This window comes from Rhincodon typus, chromosome 14 (assembly GCF_021869965.1).
Source record: "Rhincodon typus isolate 14 chromosome 14, sRhiTyp1.1, whole genome shotgun sequence".
NCBI classification, from domain to species: Eukaryota; Metazoa; Chordata; class Chondrichthyes; order Orectolobiformes; family Rhincodontidae; genus Rhincodon; species Rhincodon typus.
The window spans coordinates 30,798,082-30,822,991 of NC_063345.1; the positions used below are offsets into that span (position 1 = coordinate 30,798,082).

Here is a 24,910-nt window from a genome sequence, read left to right on the forward strand (position 1 = left end):
AAATGTCAACTTTCCTGCTCCTATGATGCTGCCTGGCCTGCTGTGTTCCTCCAGCTCCACACTATGCTTAATTTAGAACTGGTTTTGAATTGCTTGGTGCATCTGACCAGATCAGGTATGGGTACAGATTTTCATCAGTGGATTGCTGCTTAGCTTCTACCTTTCCCCTGCCCAATGTTACTCCACATTTTTCACCAGGTCTGAGCCCAGCTTCTCCAGAAGGTGTCAAGCCAATCAGTATAGAGTTTGATTGGCCTTAGTATCACTACAAGTTTCTCACGTCGCACTGAGGAAATGTGACCACCCTTTGGATACAAAATTCTAGTAACACTCAGGGATTTGTTTAGCCTCATCCACACTCTCGAGAGTTCCTTTACAGAGATTCACAGCCGCAATCAGAGCTACAACCTGGTCTGCTATGTTGTCTGACTGACTTCCACTCTCTGAACAGTGTGCAGGTGTCCTGATAATTCCCACTGGTCTTTCCTGTAGCATGCAGCAGTTGGGCTGGGCACATGCCCTACCTAACAAACATGCACAGGCTTCTGGGCCTCTTTTTTTTACTGAGCACCACCACTTCTAGTCTGAGGAGTATTCTTAACATTTCCATCTATTCTACGGGTGCTCAGTTTCCTATAATTCTCCCCAGCTCTACCCTTTTCAGTTACATTCAGGGGTTTAAAGGGATCATTCTTTGAGAACATAACATTTGTGGATTCCACTTGTAATAAGAGACCTGGCGGCCTGCCTGGATTCAGTCACTTTCTGTTCGTCTAGTTGACTTCTTATCGGAAAAGGAATGGAATTTTGGAACTTACAGAGAATTACTTTGACAGAGGTTTTTGTAAGTGACTTCTGTCATAAGTGTGATATTTACAAGTCAAAAGCAAGCTGCTTACGTCTTCCAAATTCTACATATGTCTGGTCGGGCAGTTTCGAGGAGCCAGAATGTTTGATTCTGTGCCTCTGGTAACTAACTTGTGCAGACTTAAAGTAGCCTTTTGTCTGCCTCATAGTGTTATTTTCCTCAGGTAAAAGGGAGTAAACCTCATGAACTTTCTCCGAAAGCTTGCTGTGCAGTAATAAGGACTAATATTGGACTGGCCACTTTAATTACTGTGCAACCCGCTCAAAAGCAATAAAGAAAGCTTCTACCTCTGCCTCATCAATTTTAGTACTTAATTGACAGGCGTTGGGGAGTCAGTAACTCACCTTCCGACTCTCCAAAGCCAATCCATCATCGTCAAGTCACAAGTCAGGGGTGTGATGGAATAATCTCCACTTGCCTGGATGGGTGCAGCTCCAACAACACTCAAGATACCATCCAGGACAAAGCAGCCAGCTTGATTGGCACCACATCCATGAGCATCCACACCCCACCCCCATTACTGACACTCAGTAGCAGCAGTGTGTACTATCCACAAGATGCACTGCAGAAATTTACCAAAGATCCTCAGACAGCACCTTCCAAACCATGGTCATTTCCATCTAGAAGGATGTAAGTTTCATTTTCATACGGTCTGAACTACTTGCTTGCTTAGTGGGACTCATGCTACACTAATAATGAAACGTGGTTTACCATGAGACATAGTTTATTATTGTTGAAACACAAGGCAGATTTATATAGAACATTATAAAACCAGTCTTTCCCTCCAATATCCCAAATAAGCTTACAGTTCTTAAATGTCTATGCCCACACACTAGTTTAAAATCTGCTTTGGGAACGCAAGATGTTAAAAAGTGTATACTACCCTGATTATAGCTGGTTGTCCAGCGTTGAAGCTGTTATTCCTAATCACAATTTTCCTGCCTCTTGGTCCTGATGTTCTCTGGTGTGTGTGTGAGCCTGCTCTGATTTCAGTGGCTTTTTTTTAAACTAGTTATCTCGGGCATTTCCGAGTACAGTGGCTTAGCAGTAGTTTGATATAACAATGTAATTAGTATAATTTAAATTGAGTTCTGCACCCGGAAGGGTGTTACAAAAGACTGTAATGGACATTGTAATTTACCCTTTGATTGATCCGACCCTAGGAACCGGTCTGTCACAAGAACAGTTCTACTGAAACTCAGACCTATTGTTCCACCTGAAACCTTGCAACATTATCTCATCAACAACCCATTCAATAGTCAATCAAGGTGAATGGCTTACATATCTGTCTGGATTGATTCAATATGACAGTAAACGCTGCAAGCTTCCTGGCTTATTATCTTAGTTCCATTGTCTCATTAACATCTATTCAATACAATCAATCAAGGTAACTGGTTTGCATACCTGTCTGTCTGGCCTGATCCAATTTCCAGCACACTGTTAAGTTGGCAAGTTTTCCCAGCATGCCATTCAGTTGGCCAATGTTGCTTTTAGTGTCCTAAAAGAGCTGTTATTTTATATAAAATGGACTTCCACTACCTAAATGTCCCTCCTTTTGAACCAATGCGTTTTTATGAATTTGGTTCACAATTTAGTTGGCTGGTGGCATAAGGTGCACACACAAGAGACATTGAAACCCACTACAATTAAAAAAAGGTCAAAAAGAACTGTTACATCAAAAGGTTATATCATAAGAGCAAATCCATGACCTGTGTGACTAGCAGCAGAATACATAGTTTGCATTATACCTGCAAGACAAGTCACCAGTTGCAATAACCAGTGTTTCTAGGAGTTCCTTTATCCTATCTATCAAATGGATTGTTTATTTTGCTGCAGTCCCAGAAATCATCCCACAAGGTGGTGACTTTAATATCAGCTATCTCACCCTTCAACTCTTTAGTGTGTTGTACTATTCAAGTAAAGGTTTTATGAGTGCTAGCCAAATGTAATCAGGCCTGATCCAATTTCTCCAGCAGGAGTTTTATTCCTGTGTTGTATTTTTTGAAGTAATTCCCAAGTGTATCCTTTAACTCATCACTCACTTCAAGAAGAGTCATTTCCCTTCTGTGAATATCTGTCAGTTTGATTTGACCTGTTTGTACAGGGCATGTGAGGACTGATGCAGAAGGTGTTTTTGGGAACGTTAGACATCACTGTCCCATACTGGTATTCCTTGAGCGATGTTGTGACACAGTATTTAGCCTCCACCCTGTAGGCAGGCCTACTGATGTTGGTTGTCAGGCTCCGAGCTTCAAGGGTACAGTTTAGATGAATGTTTGTCGTGAATCCACAGAGTGCATGTTCATTTGAATAGACTGGACATGGACATACAATGGTCTGATTGGTTTGTTCACAGTTTCTCAAAAGAGTTCCCCACCAGTCTGTCCTTCTCCTCGTCTGTATTTTGTAGAATGTCGATATTCCCTCCTGTCTTGCCCCATAGGCAGTAGGTAGGTCATGGGTCAGGTCTCCTTTCGTGTGAATACTCGAGGCTGATCCAGGCTTACGTTTGTACTTCCCCGTTCCTAGGCCCAGGACTCTCCAGGTCAGGGGCAGGTGCAACGTTTGTAGGGAAGAGCACCACTCTGGGAATTGAAATTCTGATAGATCCACTGTCACAGGCATCAACTGGTAATGGATGTTGTCAAACAGGATCTTGCCTGTGGGTTTTAATACAAGTGTGTTCTATGGACCAGGGGTGATGTTTGGGGTCCAGCTTTAGCCAAATTCCCATTCTAGTGCCTGTAAGTTTGAGGCGTGACAGACAAAGCACATTTGACCCTTCCAATACTACAGGAGATAGGTCTTAGCATCTCTTGTGCCTTAACTCTAGAGTTTCCCACACTTTGTCTTCAACTTCTACCACCCGTTCTACTCTTCTGAGTATCGGCTTAATTACTGGTTCTCATTCATTCCCTTGGGGTCTTGGCTTTCGCATGGGGCAGCTGCCCTCTTAACTGGCTCAAGAGGAATCAACCAACACAAAACAACAGAACGAAACAAACTAAACCCCAGGCTTATGGTTCATACTCAAAGGGTTAAACCATTTCTAATCGAGGCCCCACACTGGGTGCCAAAAATATAAGTTTTGTTTTCGTATGGTCTGATCTACTTGCTTACTTAATGGGATTCATTTAACACTAATAAAGAGACCTAGTTTACCATGAGACATGGTTTATTATCATTGGAACACAAAATAGACATATATATGTTTATAAAACCAGTTTTTCCCTCTAATATCCCAAGCAACCTTACAGTTCTTAAATGTCTATGCCCACACACGAGATTAAAATCTGCTTTGGGAGCACGAGATATTAAAAAGTGTATACTGTCTTGATTACAGCTGATCAAACTGGAGCTGAGGCTGTTCTTCCTTCTCCCAAAGTCCTGCCTCTTGGTCCTGATGTTCTGCGGAATGTGCCTCTACATCAGTGAGACCAAGCGGAGACTCGGAGACTGTTTTGTAGAGCATCTGTGCTCTGTACGCGACAAACAACAACATCTTCCGGTAGTGAAACGTTATAACTTCCCGTCCCACTCCCTGCGTGACATGTCCATCCTGGGCCTCCTCCAGTATCACAATGACACCACCCACAAACTGGAGGAGCAGCACCTCATATTCCGCCTCGGGAACCTACAGCCCAATGGCCTAAATGTGCAGTTTACCAATTTCAAAATCACTCTACCCCTTGCCTCATTCCATGACCAACCCTCCCTCTCATCCCCGCCTCCTTGATCTGACACAACCTGTCCATCTTCTCTCCCACCTATCCGCTTCTCCCAACTCACTGACCAATTCCCATCACTCCCTACCTGCACTCACCTATCACCATCCTACCTACCTTCCCCAGCCCCACTCCTCCTCTCTCTATTTATTTCTGAGCTCCCCTCTCTATCCCCGTTTCTGAAGAAGGCTCGCGACCCGAAATGTCAGCTTTCCTGCTCCTCAGATGCTGCCTGGCCTGCTGTGTTCCTCCAGCTCCACACTGTGTTATCCCTGACTGCACCATCGGCAGTACTTACTATCCTCAAAGCAGCCCTCCTGATTGGCAATATATCCACAAATATCCATGGATGCTCAGAAGCAGCAGTGTGTTCTACCTAAAAAATGCACTACAGAAATTCACCAAAGATCCCCAGTCAGCACTTTCCAAGTACATGACCACTTCCATCTAGAAGGACAAGGGCAGCAGATATATGGGAACATCACCACCTTCAAATTCCACACCAAGCCACTCACCTCCTGACTTGGAAATATACTGATGTTCCTTCACTGTGGTTTGATCAAAACTCTGGAATTCCTCCCTAATAGTATTGTGGGTCAACCCACAGCAGGTAGGCTGCAGCAGTTCAAGAAGGCAGCTCATTATCACCTTCTCAAGGGCAACTAGGGACGGATAATAAATGCTGGCCAGCCAGCGATGCCCACATCCTAGAAGTGAATAAAAAAAAGTAGCAAGACCTTCACTTACCTCCACCCTTTAGACTGAGCCAATGGTATTGCCATGGGGCACAGTTGTGAGTCCTGCCCCTCAGTTTCAGCTGTCATCATTCAAACTCACTTTTCTGCTGCTTTTTTCTGAAATTCTCTTTCTTTTCTATCTTCTGTTTTTTCCTCTCTTTTCATTTCCCTGTCTTTCTTTCTATGTCCCTTTTTCTTGAAGTTCTTATTTCCTCTGCTCCAATTTTATTATGCCTACTGCGGATCTACCTTTTAATTGTCTTTATTTTTCACCTGTAAATTGTTGGCAACTTCTTTTTAAAATTTTGGGTTTCCTTGCTTTCATGTGAAATACTTATCCTCAGTACCTGGTTAAACCTTTTAACTGTTTGAGGGACAGAACTTTTAGTAACTTGCCCTAATTCTGTTACGAACATGCTGGCAACAAAATGCAGTTATTTTTATACTGTAGCAATGATAACTCCAGTTAGCGCTTGCTTTTTTCAAAGAAATAGTTGAATTCAAAGTAGCAGTCTACCTACTCTAATTCCTTCATTTTGTCTGTGGGTTACAATCGTGGACTTGAGCCCCTGATTTGTTATGACCAGCTCCCCCCCTCCACCGTGATGTTCCCCAATTTGTTCTAGTTTCAGGAGGGATACCCTAAATATTTTAGCTCCTGGGTAAGGAGGGATGAACTGGCTCCCCTTCTTTATTCACCCACTTCTTCAGCTGGTCACAAAAAGATTAATTTACAAAATGATCTCTTGAGGATATTTTCCTCTTACAATAAATGAATTTGTTTTAAAAGCAACCAATGTAACCAGGCTTCTTGAGTTTGCAAAAAGTAAGTTTATTAGTTACTAAACGTAAGAAGAAATGATAACACAACACACATACACACAGGTTAAGATTAAGAAGTGCCCAAAGAAAATATAAAGGCTTTAAAGTATGGTATATAAATCAATTTCTGAGTCACTCGTGTCGATAGTAGAACAATCAGTGGTTGGGAAGTTGTTGAAGGGAATCCTGAGGGACAGGATTTACATGTATTTGGAAAAGCAAGGACTGATTAGGGATAGTCAACATGGCTTTGTGCGTGGGAAATGGTGTCTTATTAACTTGATTGAGTTTTCTGAAGAAGTAATGAAGAGGATTAATGAGGGCAGAGCGATGGACGTGATCTTTGATAAGGTTCCTCATAGTAAACTTGTTAGCAAGGTTAGATCACACGCAATGGAGGGAGAACTAGCTATCTGGACACAGAACTGGCTCAAAGGTAGAAGACAGAGGGTGGTGGTGGAGGGTTGCTTTTTAGACCGGAGGCCTGTGACCAGTGGTGTGCCATGAGAATCAGTGCTGGGTCCACTGCTTTTCATCATTTATATAAATGATTTGGATGTGAACATAGGAGGTATGGTTTGTAAGTTTGCAGATCACACTAAAATTGGAGGTGTAGTCAGACAGCGAAGAAGGTTACCTCAGAGTACAACAGGATCTTGATCAGCTGGGCCAATGGACTGAGGGTGGCAGATGGAGTTTAATTTAGATAAATGTGAGGTGTTGCATTTTGGAAAGGCAAATCAGGGCACGATTTATACACTTAATGATAATGTCCTGGGGAGTACTGCTGAACAAAGAGACCATGGAGCGTTCATAGTTCCGTGGAGTCACAGGTAAATTGGATAGCGAAGAAGGTGTTTGGCAGGCTTGCTTTTATTGGTCAGTGCATTGAGTTGGGAGGACATTTTGCAGCTGTACAGGATATTGGTTAGACCACTATTGGAATACTGCGTACACTTCTGGTCTCCCTGCTGTAGGAAGGATATTGTGAAACTTGAAAGAGTTCAGAAAAGATTTACAAGGATGTTGCCAGGGTTGGAAGGTTTGAACTATAGGGAGAGGCTGAATAGGCTGGGGCCATTTTCCCTGGAATGTTGGAGGCTGAGGGGTGACCTTACAGAGGTTTATAAAATCATGAGGGGCATGGAGAGGATGAATAGACAAAGTCGGGCGAGTGGGCAGTCCAAAACTAGAGTGCATAGGTTTAAGGTGAGAGGGGAACGATTTAAAAGGGACCTAAGGGACAACTTTTTTCACGCAGAGGGTGGTGCGTGTATGGAATGAGTTACCAGACGAAGTGGTGGAGGCTAGTGCAATTGCAACATTTAAAAGGCATCTGGATGGGTACATGAATAGGAAGTGTTTAGAGGGATGTGGACTAAATGCTGGCATATGGGACTAGATTTATTTAGGATATCTGGTCAGCATGAATGAGTTGGTCCAAAGTGTCTATTTCCATGCTGTATATCTCTATGACTTTATAACTCTAATTGCAACCATTACACTGGGTATTACTGTAGTTTTGATGTTGTTGTTGAACAATCAATTTTGAGACTCTTGGCTTTGCAGGTTGACTGAAATTCTTTGTCCAGGTTCCTTTCAACAGGTTGCCCTGCAGGGCTCAGAGTGAGAGAATGTATTTTCACTTTCTTTACCTGCAGTATGGGTGTTTTATTGGTTGTTCTGTAAACTGTTACCTTCAAACCCACTAGGATGTCAGTCACTAAGATAGAAAAGGGTTGAAACTCACTTTTAAAACCCATTTTTGCATAACCCCAGAAGGATAAAAAATGTAGACTTGTCTTCAGAAGAAGGCTTCATGCTGAGAATGGATTGGGTAGTCAGCCTCTTGTTGTCTCTTCTTTTTTCATCTTTCCATTTGATGTTTCTCTGACCCCGTACACAGTGTGACATTTCAGTATTTTACATCTGCAGTCACCCTGACTGTATCAGTTCTCTTTTAAAGTAGGCATGTTGGAATTGAAGTTTGATATGCCTAAAGGTGATCCACATTCTGGCCTGTAGTCATTACAATATCTTCAGTCGTATGTCTGGTCCTCAAAGTGCACTGGATGCTTTCAAGTTCTGTAGACCGAACAGGAGTTACAAAACTATTCCTTGGCATCAGAAAAAAATGTTATGGATGAGAAACAGGAGGAACTTACATTGGTGAGCAGATACTACAGAGATACAAAAGTGGAAAGATGTAGAAAGATAGATTAAACACTGCTTGAAACTAAATTATGACAATTTAAACATGCAAAAAGTAAACTTAGATGTCAGAAAGTTTTCTCCACACAAAACATAATGCATGAGTAGATTAGACATTTTTAGGCAAAAACTGTCTAGCATAATTTAAGGAAGAGTGTGATCCACATAGGGCATAGTTGGTTCTGTAAATGAAAGTATCTTTTTTTGTTTCTATCTACGTTGTGAGCATCTGGTAGTAAAAAATGCCAACCAGTGAGCATAAACCACTCTCAGATACATTTTGAGATGAAAGGATGGTTTTATAACTTCAACAGTATCATCCATATTAATAACTTCAGGCTCCTAGAAGGACAAGGGCAGTGCACGCATGGCACCATCTGCAAGAATCCTTCCAACTCACTTGGAACTATATTGCCATTCATTCCCTGTTGCGAGATCAAAATCTTGGAACTCCTTTCCTATTAACCCACTGGATTTAGCTAACCACCATGGACTGCAGGGTTTTGCGAAGGCAGCTCACCACCACCTCCTGCAGGCTAATACAGGATAGGAAATAAAGCCAGTAATACCTTCATTCAGTGAAAGAACATAAAGTCTTTTTTAAAGTTTGTGAAGAGTTTTTTTTTAATCACATCTCTGAATGAGCTATTGGACTTCTGAATGTTTACAGTTCTTAATGAATTATGTAGCATGTTAGCTGGTGCAGGGTTTGAGTGTGACTAGCAGCAGTGATGCTGATGGCCAGGTTCTGTCGGGTGACATTATCGGATTAATTTGGCACAATTCCAACAAGAAGAGTCCCAGGTGCAGTTTGATTGCTAATGATAGTAACCATGGAAATAGGCAAATTTTAATAATCGTTTCTAAAGGAGGCCCATATGGAGCTGTGATTAATTTTTGGAAGTATGTGAGACGAATTAAAATTGATTACATCATTAAATCAAAATGAGTGAGTTTTTTAATGCTCTTAGTCTCGGTCTGCTCCCATATAATATTTACAGAATCTGTCAAGAGGAGGAAAATGTTTATTTAAACTTTATTTAAGAAACATGTTAATGTAGCTCCATCTTGCCACAAGGCTGCAAGAGGGATCATGTGCCATTGGTTTACTTTCTGTAATAACGTTTACTGTCTCATTAGCATACCACACAGTCAGAATTAACCTGTTATCCTATATCTCTTCCCCAAATCTGTGATTCTACCCATTATATCAGATCTTCCGCTAAGTCTCTGATTTCAATCCTTTTACAGGGGCAACCGCTATAGAAGTTTACAAGTCTATTGGAATGTATCCTCAGTACTGTTGGAGAAGATTGAGAATTCAATTCCCTTCAGTTCAATTCACTTCAACACAGGTGGTCTCCTGGAATCTGCTGGGCAGAGGGAGAATTAACGGATCACTCTGGTTCAGCAATCTAGTTATCATTTGAATCTCACAATGAACGTAGCATCTTTGGTCTGTTTAACTGTGTTGCTATCTGCTTTGAATGTGCAGAAGGTAGCTTCTGTGTAGAACCTAGTGCTTGTCATTACAGTATCCTATTCCAGTATTGGTTTGGATTAGGTGGATACAGTGGTTTCTATTCCACCAATTATCCATGACAGCTTTGATCTTCAGCCCAAAGTGACTGTCCTGGTTAGAGTTCTGGTAGATTGCATGTTTTTTGACATTTGTCATAGTTCCACATCTGACTGGCATGTTAGTGATTTTCTTTATCTCTCACTTTCTTCAGGTCAGCATTCTATAGAGGTGGCATCAGTGCATGTGGAAAAATACTGAATTGATTCTCACTCATTTTTCTATAAGATGTTCACATCGAGGACTTAGGAGGGAAGTTGAGCTATAGCTCAAAAGTGCAAGTTGTGTTTCATCATTATTCTTCATGTTTTCATTGTACGCACCTATCTTTTGGCTACATTGTTGACTTAAGAGTATCTTGGTGAACTAATGGTATTGATGAATCCATATGATGCTATAAACTATTTAAAGATTTCATTGACACACTATTGTCCATGGTCAGAGTTAATAATGGTCTGAGATTCCATATGTTGCAAAGATCTCCTTCAGTGATGTAATACTGCTTCAGATGTGTGACCATGCAGTTGCTTAACGTCTGTCTATCTGAGTAATCTATTGCAATCAAGAACATTTTAAACATTGCTAAAAGTAGATGAGATTTTGAAACTTTTTGTCTTGCACTCATCAGAACTAGGACACAAAAAACAGACTTGAACAAAGTGACATCATTTTATACATAATAAAAGGATGCTGATTGGTTAGGCCGTCATTGGCCATGAAATGCAGCAAGAGCAGTTTTCCTATCAATGTCAGTTGTCAGACAGGGAGGTAGATTCTGATTGTTCATGATATTGCCATGGGGATGCAACTGTGATTATCTGTCTTCATGACCCGTTTTTTTGAAAAGGTGCAGCTTCTGGCACATGCAAATACATTGCACTGCGAACCCGATTGATGATTTTAAATTAGTTTCTGGTATAGTGAATGGCACAGTCCAGATTATTTAATAGATGATTTCCAGGAGTGGACTCACTTCTAATGGTGGATGTACTTTTCTGAGGCTTGCAAGAATGGGCTGGTTGAACAGAATTGGCAAGATAGTGCTGCGAATGGTCAACAAGACTGTTGTTTGGTACAGCCCACCGGTTGTAGGGATGTATATCCTAAAAACCTGGCATCACATTAGCATTGAAAATTATATATTACATTAATTATTTCTCTGGTAGGCAAAATGTCTTTTTTGGCTTGACAGCAATATCTTGTTAATGGAGAAAACAACTTGTGAATTTACTGCATAGTAGCAATACGAGACTGTTAGCTTTATCTGTTGTTCAAATTGAAATGTGAAACAAGAGGGTTATATAAGGACTAGAAGGTGACTTATTCATGAGCTACTGAGATGTTTGTGAGAATGGATGATCTACTTTGTAAACTCCTCCTGTCTTCCAAGCTGAAGCATTTATTACTTTTCCCCATCTTAACCAGGACTGTATAAAGGCTACAAGTCGAATTGTTTCTCAGAGCATGCTTTGTACCAAAGGATTGTGGGTGACTGAGATGTGATTGGGTTGAGTGTATCATCAACAATGTATCCAGTATCATGGTTAAATTAAATTTGAGTCAAAAATACACTTGTGTAGTGGGTGGAGTATTTGTCAGAGTTCAACCATTAGAAATGGACATGGACTTTTACATCAAGAATATAATATTTTTCTGTCACATTTGTTGCCTCCCCTCATAAAGCATTGACTTTTGTTGGATCAATTTCTCCATTTTCTTGCCATTCCTTGTATCTGTAGGTTGGCTATTTGAATGCAACAGAACTTAAAGCTGAGCTTGATCCATCCTCAATCAATCCTTGATCCAATCCTCAGCCCTCACACCAAAACAAAATATAATTGTGGTGGTTGGAAGTCAGTCCCATGACATCTCAGCAGGAGTTCCTCAGGGTAGTGTCCTAGGTCAAACAAGGTTTCTTCCCTTTCTGGAGAGTCTATAATCAGAGGTCACATTTTTGGAGTAAGGTGTCACCTGTTTAAGACAGAGATGAGGAGGATTTCTTCTCACACAAGTTCGAGAATCTATGGAATTCTTCACCATAAAGGCTGTCAAGGCTGGGTAATTACATTCAAGACCAAGATGGACAGATTTTGAATTAGTAATCAAGAGATAAGGCAGGTAAGTGGAGTTGAGGATGATAATATCAACATTGATCTCATTGAATGACAGAGCAGACTCAATGCCCTATGGTCTTCCTGAAAGCAGCGCGGGTCTACTTACACAATATTGCCTGCAGCAGTTCAAGGCGGTAACTCATTGACACCTTCTCAATGGCAAATCAGTATGGCTAATAAATTTTGGCCCAGCGACAAAACTCACATCCCGAATGATTTTCTTTTAAAAACTTGTCACTTTCCAGCAGCTGTTGCTGCAGATGTGATTCCAAGGTGATTTTTCTCTGTCGTCCTAGCCTGTCTTGGCAGAGGTAAAGAAGATTAGTACAAACTAGGAACTGAATATCAGATCTTCAAGTCTATATTGCTTAATATTACGTGGCAGGGTTGTCACCTGCAATTATGAAGCTTTTTTGTGGCAGGAATGCAAATCAATAAACTTACCCACACTGGACCAATAAAGAAAATGGATATTAAAGGCATTGGTTTGAATTTTTCAGATGCAAAGCAAATTACCGAACTTTAGAGCAAAACTTCTTTGCAGAAAATGCTGGAGTATTGTTTGAAAAAGGAAATTAACTTTCCCAGACAAAGACTATTTCTATTATTCACAAGATCTTAAAAATGAATTAAGCATTGCACCATCTTAGTTAATTTTTAATGTAATAAAAGAAAAAAAATGAGAATGTAACTTGTGCATTAAATTCAAATTGAGACAATTATCTGGTCATTTATCTTAGTGCTGTATGTAGGACCTTATTACTTGCAAATTGACTGCTGTATCTGCCTGCATTTATAATAGCAAAGCTGCAAAAAACTCACCTACTTAACAAAGATGTGATTTTGATTTTGCAATGTGTAAAGTAACCAATGAACATATGTACATACAATAATATGATGGGAAAACTGTTCTGCTTTCATATATCATGGTTCCAAAGTGCTTTATGTACATGGAATTATTTTGTGGTGCCGTAAGTACATTTAAATAACCAATTTCAGCAGCAATAGTATATAAAGTCAGCTTGAAAGTTGATTTGCAACTTTTGAATGAGAGCAGTGATTGTACTTAGAAACATTTTGACAGCTATGACAAGAGTTGAAGAACTATCAGAAACTGTACTGGATCATTGAAAGCTGCCCAAATGCAAATTAAAAGGATCACCCTGGTTTATGACACTATGAATAATATGAACACTTTGCAGAGTGATCTTCAATTGACAGTATTAAGAGGTGCTATTAGCAATGAATTATTAATGATGAGGCTATCATCTTACATGGAATAACGAACATGAATATGGCTTAAAATCCTGATGATACTATTGAAGTGTCCTTAAAAAATGGGGCAGGTGTTATTCAAATCACTTGTCCATTCCTTAATAGTTCAGTGAAAAATGACAATATTCCTTTCTAGCATTTCAATATTTATATAAGTGTGTTAGGGCAGATAGAGTAAAGGGTTAACTGCAGTAATATGCTGACAAAAACTACTGAGCGTGTGCACAGGAGCTATGTCATGATGATGTGAGATCATGTGGGACTGTGACCTCATGGAAGAATGCACTAATGAAGCCTTGCTGTATCATGCTTATGTTTGTGTTTTGTAGGCAAAAAAATGTTAATAGTTTGAACTAGTCTTGTTCTAAGTACTCATATGCCTCAAGCTCCAAGAAGCTCTTAACAACATGATGGCAAACAGTGATCAGATGGAGGAAATCAGTGACAAGAGGCAAAGAGAAGCCTCAAGAGAAACTCAGCAGCAACAGAGAGTAGCAGATGATGGACTTTGAGGCCAGCCCTATGATCGGTCCATGGAGAGAGAAACCATGCCCAATGCTGAGAAAGGGTAGGAAAGTAAAAAGACTTTGACTTCCAGAACTCACCTAGAAAAAGCACACACAGTATTAATCAGACCAACTGATCAATTGTGGGACCAATAGTATGCACACCCAGCAATATGACCCGAGTACTTAGACCATGGTGTTGATCTCCAACCTGATTATGTGTTGGTTTAACTAATGTCAATGTTTTAGCAGATATCATGCTGCAACTGACTTTGATCAAAGATCTAATAAGGACTAGGTTAATGTACTGATGTACACAATCGGTAGAACTCCCATTAGATGGGATGGGAAAAGAAATCACCAAATATGGCAACATCATTAAGGCATTTGGATTCTATTTTAGTTCACGGCACAACTCCATTATAGTCTGAGTGAATTTCAATCAGCACAACAGAGAAGTTCCTGGAGCCAGATTACTGACTTTGGCTCCAATTCATTGATCAGAGGACTGCCAGCCCATCAGTAAGGAAACAGACACAAAAGGTTCCTATGTTTGCTTATTGTCCATGTTGTATGTGGAAAGCTCCACATCAGTGCTAACTGAGTGCTATTGATCCTACATAGAAGGTTATTTTAAGTTGGTTTCCTGAAGCAGTAATAGAAGATTTACATCTGTGGGACAAATGTTTAAAGACTGACCACTCAAATCTGGAACTGTACAAGAAATAGATGCTACTGAGGAAGAAGGTGTGACTTTCTTGGAGGAAGTAGTACATCCACAAAACAATTTCTGGTATGAAGATACCACAGTTAATGTCAATAAAACTACTTTTAAATTGGATACAGGGATGGGCGTATCCATTCTTTTGGATGCGTCACTATGGTTGAAGCCTCAACTTCATCATTCATTCAAATTCAAGGTGCAGGAGGTATAAAAGCATGAGACCAGATGCAAATTATACATTAAAAGGAGAGATCACTGATACTCTGCAATTCATTCCTAATCAGCATTGTGAGTTCTTAAACATACATGTGTGTTGCTTTGAATATCCTTAATTCATCAGTTGCAACAGAAATTGAAGTTGACTCATTATGCTGTGAGACATTCTCTATTGAAGACATATAATTCCTAGAAGTGCAAGAGGATATTACAAATTGTTCTTCTTTTCTTTGAAGAAAGGCTAGGAGAAACAATAAATTCATGCATTAAGAATAATGGTGACCAGTCACATGGTGACATTTTAGGCCTTAATATGCGTTTTCAGGCAAGAGTAGAAGAGAATGAAGCTATTGAAGAGGCAAATGACTTGTTGATAACCACCAGTAAAAGCCTATCCATGGAGAATTAGATGCTAAAGTCCAAATTGGTTCAAGACAATCTTAAAAGTTTGTAAGTTATTAATCCATACATTTAAGGTTGAGGTTGCAGTTGAATCTCAGCAGCATAGAAGCACTCAAGTCTTTTTTCAATAAAGGAATACATGCCCAAACTCCACGACTATTGGAGCTAAGGAGAACCTTAGAAAACCTTTAAACCAAGCATTAAATGGAGCTTGAAAATGCTACATCTAAAGAAGAGTTACAGAGGCCAAATACTTAAAGGACACCACTGAACTAAAAATCCAGTTATTAGCAGTCACGCACTATCAAGCAGCAGGGAGGAATTCACACGTTAGAAATGGTGCAACAAACTTAAGTGAACATATTGTGGTGGAGGAATCTGCAATTGCTACATAAATTACAGTGAATGAAATCTTTGAATAGGTCACAACTGCATTGGATGGAAGTCTAACAAATTGGAACTACCTGAAGCAGCACTGACACCATCTGTCCTTATTATCAAGTTAATACTTTAACCTTTCCCAGGATAAAAAGCAGAAAAATACGAGAAAGAGAATTTCAGCTTGTTGTCTTCATTCTCGTGGGCTTATGTTTGTTTGGTTCCTAAAGGTTTGTCTCTTGAATCCGTTTTTCTTTGGTCTTCACTGCCTTTATATCCAGGTCATAGTAAGTGTCACAGCCAAAGTATCAACTGTTGTGAGAAGCTGCCATCCCATTCCATCATTTTGTTAATCTTCTAAGGAGATGATCAGAGAACACATTCATCCTACACATTCTTCAAGGGGTCTAAGAACATTGTTAGCATCAACACCTCTGGCAATAAAGGTGTGGCGGGAGGGAGGAGAAAATGGAAGTAGTTTGAAAGCTGTAAATCGTTCATGAGATTAACAATATGTGGGAACTTGGGGGAGGTATAAAGCGTTAACTACACCAATACCCTTGGCAACATTCCAGTAAATCTTGGCATTCTCCAGGACTCTCGAAGCAATTTCTGGGAAAGTGTGATAAAAGTTTATAATATTATTAGTTGGAAGCTTGGCTTAAATGTAGAGGTGAACGGGGTTTTGGTTTTCAGTTCTGTGAAGGTGACTTCAAAGGTGAAAAACTAATTTTATTAATGGTGTGTCAAAACAGCATTTCGAAGAAATTATGTTTATTATATCATGCCTAATTACTCTTGGGGTTGTCACAATAGTTAAAGACTTCATAAAATTACTCAAAGTCCCCAGTTTTCCTTTCTGCCAAACTCAGGATAACCGAAATAAATGATCAGTTTCCTGGTGGTGACATGTCACGTTGTTGCCATGAGGATGCAGCAGATAGCAACATCTAAACCAATCAGAATCTACCTGCCTGGTCTGAGAATTGAGATTGACAGTTAACTGTTCTGCTGCATCTCCATGCCTGTGATGGCCCAACCAATCAGCACCCTCTTCTCAGCTTTATAAAACAGTGTCCCTTCTTTCAAGTCTATTCTGATGAGTGCAAAATGAATAGCTTTAACTTCTTGTCTCATTTTAGTAATGCTTCAGTTCTGTATTACCAAGCATATGTTAAATCTCTGTTCCTACCTGAGCTTGTTTGTTTGGGTGCAACCACTAAGAATGGTTTTTACTCGATACAGATTTCCTTGTATCTACAGTATGCTTAGCCAATGTAGTACATCTAGCTTGAACTTCTACAGATTTTTTCGTATTTCCTTAGTAACCTTACTAGATTTTCCCATTGTTCTTCCTCTAAATACGAGAACCATATAACGTCTAACTGTCCACTATTTCTCTTTTGGATAGTCAAATTGTGAGAGGTTAACTTGGCAAACTGTCTACCACTCCTTTTACCTCGCTCTTATTGTTTCTGTCATCATGTACTACCTGACACACATGTACTTCCTAATCCTCTTCCCTCCAATGATATCACTACAATGCATTTATGTGACATAACCAATACTTCTCCTGATAATCAGCAGTACCTATCAGATAACCAGATACTTTACTAACCCTCCTAATTACATTGTGTGTACTGCTCAATTTTGCTTTCTGAGGTTTGACCTTGCAAAGGCAATGATGCCAATACTTTGTCTCCTGCTTGAAACCTTCTAGTTGTAGCGTAGTAAAGGCCCTCCACTTCTTCCTGTCCCGCAGGACCGACCAGTCCCCCTCCACTGACACCCTTGTCTGCTTAGCTGAACTCATCCTCACCCTTAACAACTTCTCCTTCAATTCCTCCCACTTCCTACAGACAAAGGGGGTGGCCGTGGGTACCCGCATGGGCCCAAGCTATGCCTGCCTCTTTGTAGGATAGGTGGAACAATCCCTCTTCCAAAGCTACACTGGCCCTATCCCCCACCTCTTCCTCCGTTACATCGATGACTGTATCGGTGCCGCCTCATGCTCCCACAAGGAGCTCGAACAGTTCATCCACTTCACCAACACCTTCCACCCCAACCTTAAGTTCACCTGGACCATCTCTGATACCTTTCTCTCCTTCCTGGACCTCTCTGGCAACCACCTGGAAACCGATATCCATTTCAAGCCCACCAACTCCCACAGCTACCTAGAATAGACCTCTTCTCACCCACCTTCCTGCAAAAATGCCATCCCCTATTCCCAATTCCTTCGCCTCCGCTGCATCTGCTCCTGAGATGAGGCATTCCACTCCTGGGCATCCCAGGTTTTTCAAGGACTGCAACTTCCCCTCCACAGTGGGCGAAAACGCCCTCAACTGCATCTCTCGCGTTTCCTGCAACTCATTCCTCACACCCCCTCCCCGCAATAACAACAAAAACAGAATCCCCCTCGTCCTCACGTACCACTGACCAACCTCCGGATCTAACGCATCATTCTCCGGCACTTTCGACATTTTTCCCTCCCCACCCTTATCTGCCTTCTGGAGGGACCACTCTCTCCGTGACTCCCTTGTCTGCTCCACACTCCCCACCAGCCCCACCACACCCGGCACTTTTCCCTGCAACCGCAGGAAGTGCTACACCTGCCCCTACACCTCCCCCCTCACCCCCATCCCAGGCCCCAAGAAGACCTTCCACATCAAGCAGATATTCACCTGCACATCTGCTAATGTGGTATACTGTATCCGCTGTTCCCGATGTGGCCTCCTTTACATCGGGGAAACCAAGCGGAGCTTTGGAGACCACTTTGTGGAACACCTACGCTTGGTTTGCGACAAACGACTGCACCTCCCAGTCGCGAACCACTTCAACTCCCCCTCCCACTCCTTGGATGACATGTCCATCCTGGGCCTCCTCCAGTACCACAACGATGCTACCCGAAGGTTGCAGGAACAGCACCTCATATTTCGCTTGGGAACCCTGCAGCCCAATGGTATCAGTGTGGACTTCACAAGCTTCAAAATCTCCCTTCCCCCAACCGCATCCCAAAACCAGCCCAGCTTGTCCCCGCCTCCCTAACCTGTCCATCCTTTCTCCCACCTCAACCCCCACCCCCACCTCCTACCTACCAGCCTCATCCCCGCTTCCTTGACCTGTCCGTCTTCCCTTGACTGACAAACCCCCACCCTAACCTGCACTCACCTTTACAGGCTCCATCCCCGCCTCCTTGACCTGTCCGTCTCCTTTCCACCTATCTGCTCCTTTATCCATCTTCCATCCGCCTCCCCCTCTCTCTTTATTTATTTCAGAATCCCCTTCCCCTCCCCCATTTCTGAAGAAGGGTCTAGGCCCGAAACATCAGCTTTCCTGCTCCTCTGATGCTGCTTGGCCTGCTGTGTTCATCCAGCTCTACACCTTGTTATCTCTAGTTGTAGTGTGTTTGTTTGCCCATTCTTTCATTTTGCCTGTGATTTGCAACTCTTTGGCCCTCAACGTGAGTTCTCATTATAATAGGTATTGAGTTTTTAAATTCTTCCCAGAAAATGATCTCACCCATAAGTGGTTTCAGCTCCTATCAGTAGTATCCACCTGTCAAATGTAGATTTAACCAGGCTATTTCCTTAAATTTTGAAATTTCTGCCTATATGTTCAGACATCAACTCACATGCATCCAGAATAGCCTTTTTTCATAATCGTAATCCCTAGTAACCTCTTCTGACAGTGCTGCATAAATCTCCTCAAACTTTGCTAGGATCTATGTGAACATAAATATATTCTTACTGACTTTGTTAAAACTTGCCTCATCACAGTCCCTTTCATCTGAGGTCACCATTTTTAAAAGCAGAATTTTAAGGATAAATGAGAGATAGTAGGAACTGCAGATGCTGGAGAATCCGAGACAACAAGGTGCAGGCCTGGATGAACACAGCAGGCCAAGCAGCATCATAGGAGCAGAAAGGCTGATGTTTCGGGCCTAGACCCTTCATCAGAAAAGGATAAATGTTTTGTCTCTCTCTTTCATTTCTAGTTCTAACTTCTTAAATTTGAATTCCAACCTTTTCACTTCCAATGGCCTTTGGAACACCCCTCTCCAACCTTTTCATTTCTTCTTCATGTTCAAGCTGCTTTAACTGTAGCTCAATATTAATTGATTCTGATGTTTCGCTACCCACCTTAGCTTCCTTCTCCTGCATTTCTACAAAACACAAATGATGTGCGAGCCTTTTGATTATTTCTGCTGCCTTAACCCTGGGAGGCAATTCCACTTCCAACTTATTTGCCAAATTCAATTAAACAGACTTTGTGATCTTAGGTACATCAGGAACAGCTCTGCCACCTGCAGGACAAGGTCAAAAATCACAACGACACCAGGTTTTAGTCCAACAGGTTTATTTGAAGACACAAGCTTTCGGAGTCTCGCTCCTTCTTCAGGTGTTAGTGAGAGGGTGGCATCAGACACAGAATTTATAAGCAAAAGATCAAAGGGTCATAGAACTGATGTGACTGTATTGAACAAACCTAAGATGTCTATTAAATCTTTAATCAGTTAGAAAGGATTGATATGCAAATCTGACAGTTTCTTTTAAGTCTCTGCCCCAAGATAACTAAAGGTTTTATCAGTATACCAGAGGAGACATCTCAGGTCAAACAATGAACTTTAGGTGTGAGGCCTTGTTTAGAATCTGGCACACAACCCACCTGGGAATGTGCTGATACACAACTACCACTTACTCCCTGTCAGGGAAATTAAAGATTTAATCAACTTACTCACAGTCGCATTCTCCTGCCTGATGAACTCAGGTTAAAGGATAACACTCACCTGATTCCTATGCTTAACAAGAAATTACTCTTTATTACAAATAAATTAGTTCTAACCACAGTCAAATTATTGATCATAGCTATAACGTTCTAATGTTTTGGAGTAGATCTGTAGCTCAGGTTGTGGGTGTTGAGGTTGGTTGGCTCGCTGAGCTGGTTTGATGTTTTGCAGACGTTTCGATGCTTGGTAACATCCTCAGTGCAGCCTCTGATGAAGCATCGGTGTGTTTTCCCGCCTGGTTTTTAAACTCTGGGAACAGGCTAGGCAGAGACAAGCATGAGAATTCCTGGAAGCATGGCACTCCACGAAGCATGCTATTAATAGACACATTGAACTCGACCCCATATACATTCCACTACGGAGGAAACCCGGAAGTGAGGCAATCCATCGCAAGGGACCCCAGAGTTTAAAAACTATGCGGGAAAACACACCGACGCTTCATCAGAGGCTGCACTGAGGATGTTACCAAGCACGGTAACGAAATGTCTGCAAAACAACAAACAGCTCGGTGAGCCAACCAACCTCAATATAACATTCTAACTTAAACTCTACCCGTTAAACACCTACACACATATAAACAGACTTAAATAAGTAAAACATAGATATCATGGGTGAAGATAAAAAAGGGAACACAGGATTCATTTAGGTGTCATTTTGCTTCTTCCAAATCCTTCCAATATCTGAGGCTATTAAATTTAATATCTCCAAGTTTGCAGATTACTCAAAAACCTAGGTGGGAGGATGAAGATTGGAAGGATACAGGGATGTTTCAGTGTGATTTGGACAATTTGACTGAGTGGACAAATGCACAGTAGATGAAGGTGGATAAATATGAGGCTATCCACTTTGATAGCAAAACAGGAAGGCAGATTACTATCAGAATGGCAATAAATTGGAAGAAGGGATTGTGCAATGAGATCAGGGTCTCCTTAAACACCAATCGTTGAAAGTAAGTATGCAAGTGCAGCAGGTGGTAAAGATAAATGGCATGTTGGCCTTCATAGTGAGAGGATTTGAGCACAGGAGCAGGACTGTCTTGCTATATTTGCACAGGACTTTGGTGAGAAGTATTGTGTATAGTTTGGGCCTCCTTAACTGAGGAAGGATGTTCCAGCTATTGAGGGAGTGCAACAAAGGTTTTCCAGACTGATTCCTGGGATGGTAGGATTGACATATGAAGAGAAATTTGATCAGTTAGGACTAATTCACTGGACTTTAGAAGAATGAGGGTGGATCTAATAGAAATCTCTAAAATTCTAACAGGTCTAGATAGTGTGTGGAGCTGCCAGTGTTAGACTAGAGTGGACAAATTCAGAAGTCACGCAACACCAGGTTATGGTCCTCCAGCACCTCTCCTGTGGTAGAGTGGAACTGAAAATTATTGTTAGTGCCTCTGATATTTCCGCCCTTGCCTCGATCAACAGACTGGGATACGTTTCATGTGGCCCTGGAGGTTTATCTACTTTTAAGCCTGCCAGACAACTTAGAATCTCCTCTCTGCTTATGCAAATTTCTTTTATATCATAGTTCTTTGTATTTTTGTACCCACATTGTCCCTCTCACTAGTGTACACCAACACAAAGTATTAATTTAGAACCTTACTTATGTCCTCTGGCTCTATGCACAAACTACTACTGTGATCCTTAATGGGCCCTAATTTCCCAGTTATCCTTTTACCTTTAAGTACTTACAAAATGACCTAGGATTTTCAACAAAAACAGCATGTCTGGTAGCATCTATGGGAAGAAAGCTGAGTTAACATTCCGGTAGAACGACTGTACTATAGTTTAGAAACTATAAAAAAGTGGTATTTATGCTGAAACTGAAGTTGGAGGAAGGGGAGAGATGAATGGATTGGTGGAGATGGAGCCCAGAGAGGGGGAGAGGGAGATATGAAAGGGTTAGGTAAACAAGGAGATTATGAATGCAGACCAGGAAAGAAGTAAAACTGGATGAGTGATAACGAAGAGCTAAGAGTGAGAAAATGGGTTAGCTGCACTGTATGCAACCGATATAATGTGTTAACAGGCCTAGAATGGGAATGGGTGACTGTGCTAAAAACAATCCATGTCATAACAGGGTGTAGCGTGGATTAGAAAAAGCATGGAATCAGGCTGTAATGTTATTGAGCTCAATGCTGAGTCCTAAAGGCTGCAGGTACCCAAGCCAAAAATGTGATGCTGTTCTTTGAGCTTGCATTAAGGCTCACTGGAATACTGCAGCAAGCCTGTGAAAGAAATATTGGCCAGGGAACATGATGGCTTGTTGAAGTGGCAGGCAATTGGAAGCCTGGGGTCCATTTTGCAGACAGAGCATATGTGTTCGGCAAAGCAGTCACCCCAGCCTGTGTTCCATCTTCCCAGTGTAGAAGAGACCACATCATGAACAGCAAATACAGTAGACTAGTTTGAATGAAGTACAGGTAAATTGTTGCTTCACCTGGAAGATATGACTGGGGCTTTGGATGCTGAAGTGGGAGGAGGTAAATGGGCAGGTGGTAAATTTAATGGAATTATGATTGTTCTCCATAAAATGTTCTCCCAATGATATTTCAACCACTTGCCCGGTTTCATTACCTAAAATTTAATCCAGGAAGATTATTCGAGTTGAAGAGGATGCTTGCTTCCTCTAAGCATATCATATTACAATGGGGAATGGGTGCATTACTGGCAAATGATGTTCAATGTGAAATTTGTAGCATTACGCTGTTGGGGGGGTGGGGGGTGCGGGGGGGTGCGGGGCAGGTCAATTGATAAACCTGCATCCACTTTACAGGGTGCAGAAGCCAGAGATGACAGAGATGCGGGTGTTATAATGCATCACTCTTTAAATGTTCATGACAAATACTATAAGACTACAGCGGAGCTTTAAACCAATTTATAGAATTTCCAATCAATTTTAAAGAGAAGTGTTGCATCACACATTATACTGTAATAGGGTGCATTTGAGTGATGGAGCTATTAGTTTCTCGAGAATGTGAGTTTTGCTTTCACAAGATTTTTTTTATTAATCACTTTCTAGTTTTAATTTTCTTTCTTATAGACTTGATTTTATATTTCATTTTTATTAGAGGCCGCTCAGTCTCTCCCAGTTGAATCAGCACCTTTGCAAATGTATTGTCATATGAAGATTCAGCAGATTCATCAGCAATTTCAAGCAAAACAGTCGGAGTCCTGTAAACATGGAAAGCCACATTCAAACAAACCATTCCGAAGAAAGACTGTTCCTCAGCGAAGCTGCATTGTACCTCAGCAACTAATAAACCGAATACGATTTAAATGCACCTCAGAGAAAGTTAAACAGGTACTCTAGATTACATTACATTTTCATTGAAATTACTGTTTGATGTTGAATTGGTTGCAAGAGAATCAAAGCATCCTATTGGAATTAGAGCAAATGAAGATACATGAGTGGCAATTAAACAAATTTGTAATTGCTACTTTGTTTCCTCCTCTTCTGAAGGTTATTTCTTACAGTTCCAAATAATCAGGAACTCACAATCCCTCACGTTTTAGCTCGTTTTAGCTCATCTCAGCTCAGGCAGCATTTAGTGTGCTCTAGTTAATTTCAGGAAAGATCGGGGGAAATCACTAGCAGTGCTAATTCAGTGACCCAGCTCAAAAGTGGGTTGTCCAGCTGACTCAGTCCTGACCTCACCTGATTCCCCAATTTAACCCGGGGCAAGAGTCAGGTGTGTGATCAATGAAGCATATGCAGATCCATCTGGTCACTCAGATGGTGAACTCAAACAATTTGAATTCCTAGCTCAGATTATCAAGATGAATTTCAAAACATTAAAAATATCATTGTCACCAAGTGGGAGTTGAAATTTGGTGGGACAAGTGTTGGAGATGGTTGTGGAAGTCACGCTGTCACTGGCTCTGTTAGAAATGTTCTTCAGCAATGTAAACTCAGACTGGTGGAGAAGGAGGAAATGTGATGATCCATGTGCAGGCAAGGTGGGAAACCAAGCCAAAGGAGGCCCAATATATCCTTGATGAGCCAGAAGCAACATGCTTACCTGGGACTCCATTGGCCAGGAGCTTTGCTGCTGCTGGTTTCTGCTACTGGACGAGTGACTCTGTGATACTTGGTCAAGTCCACAGTCAAAGGTTTGTGTGTTCCAATGATATTACTGGAATTTGCCATTTGAATTAGGCCCCCACTCCTCAGGAGACCTTCTTTGGCCTGAGGTAATGTAAATTAGATGTGGGAATAGGAATAAGGTGCAAATACCCAGGCTCTCTTAACATTCCAGTTTACATTATTCCCTTTAGGAGGCAGGAGTTTAATTCAGGCCTCTGATTTCATCAGTATTCATTCTCTAGTAGTAGTCACTAGAAAGACATCAGAACAAGGGATCCTGTCAAATTTTCTTAACCACTGGTTCTGCAGTCAACTAGGTACCCATGTGACCGAGTCCAGATCAGCAGACTGAAAATTCAAAACAGGATCTCTGGAAATTTAATCAGAGATAGTAGGAACTGCAGATGCTGGAGAATCCGAGACAACAAGGTGCAGGGCTGGATGAACACAGCAGGCCAAGCAGCATCATAGGAGCTCCTGT

The 24,910-nt window shown here is 41.3% G+C and overlaps 1 protein-coding gene across 3 annotated transcripts in view; it reads left to right on the plus strand.

The window, feature by feature from the left end:
* Positions 1-24,910, plus strand: part of LOC109938224 (uncharacterized protein C8orf48 homolog) — a 91,224-nt gene that overhangs the window by 39,106 nt on the left and 27,208 nt on the right. For all 3 annotated transcript variants that reach the window (XM_048605214.1, XM_048605215.1, XM_048605216.1), the window contains exon 4: positions 23,414-23,646. In XM_048605214.1, coding sequence (XP_048461171.1) covers positions 23,414-23,646 — 233 coding nt within the window. The remainder of the gene's footprint in view (positions 1-23,413; positions 23,647-24,910) is intronic.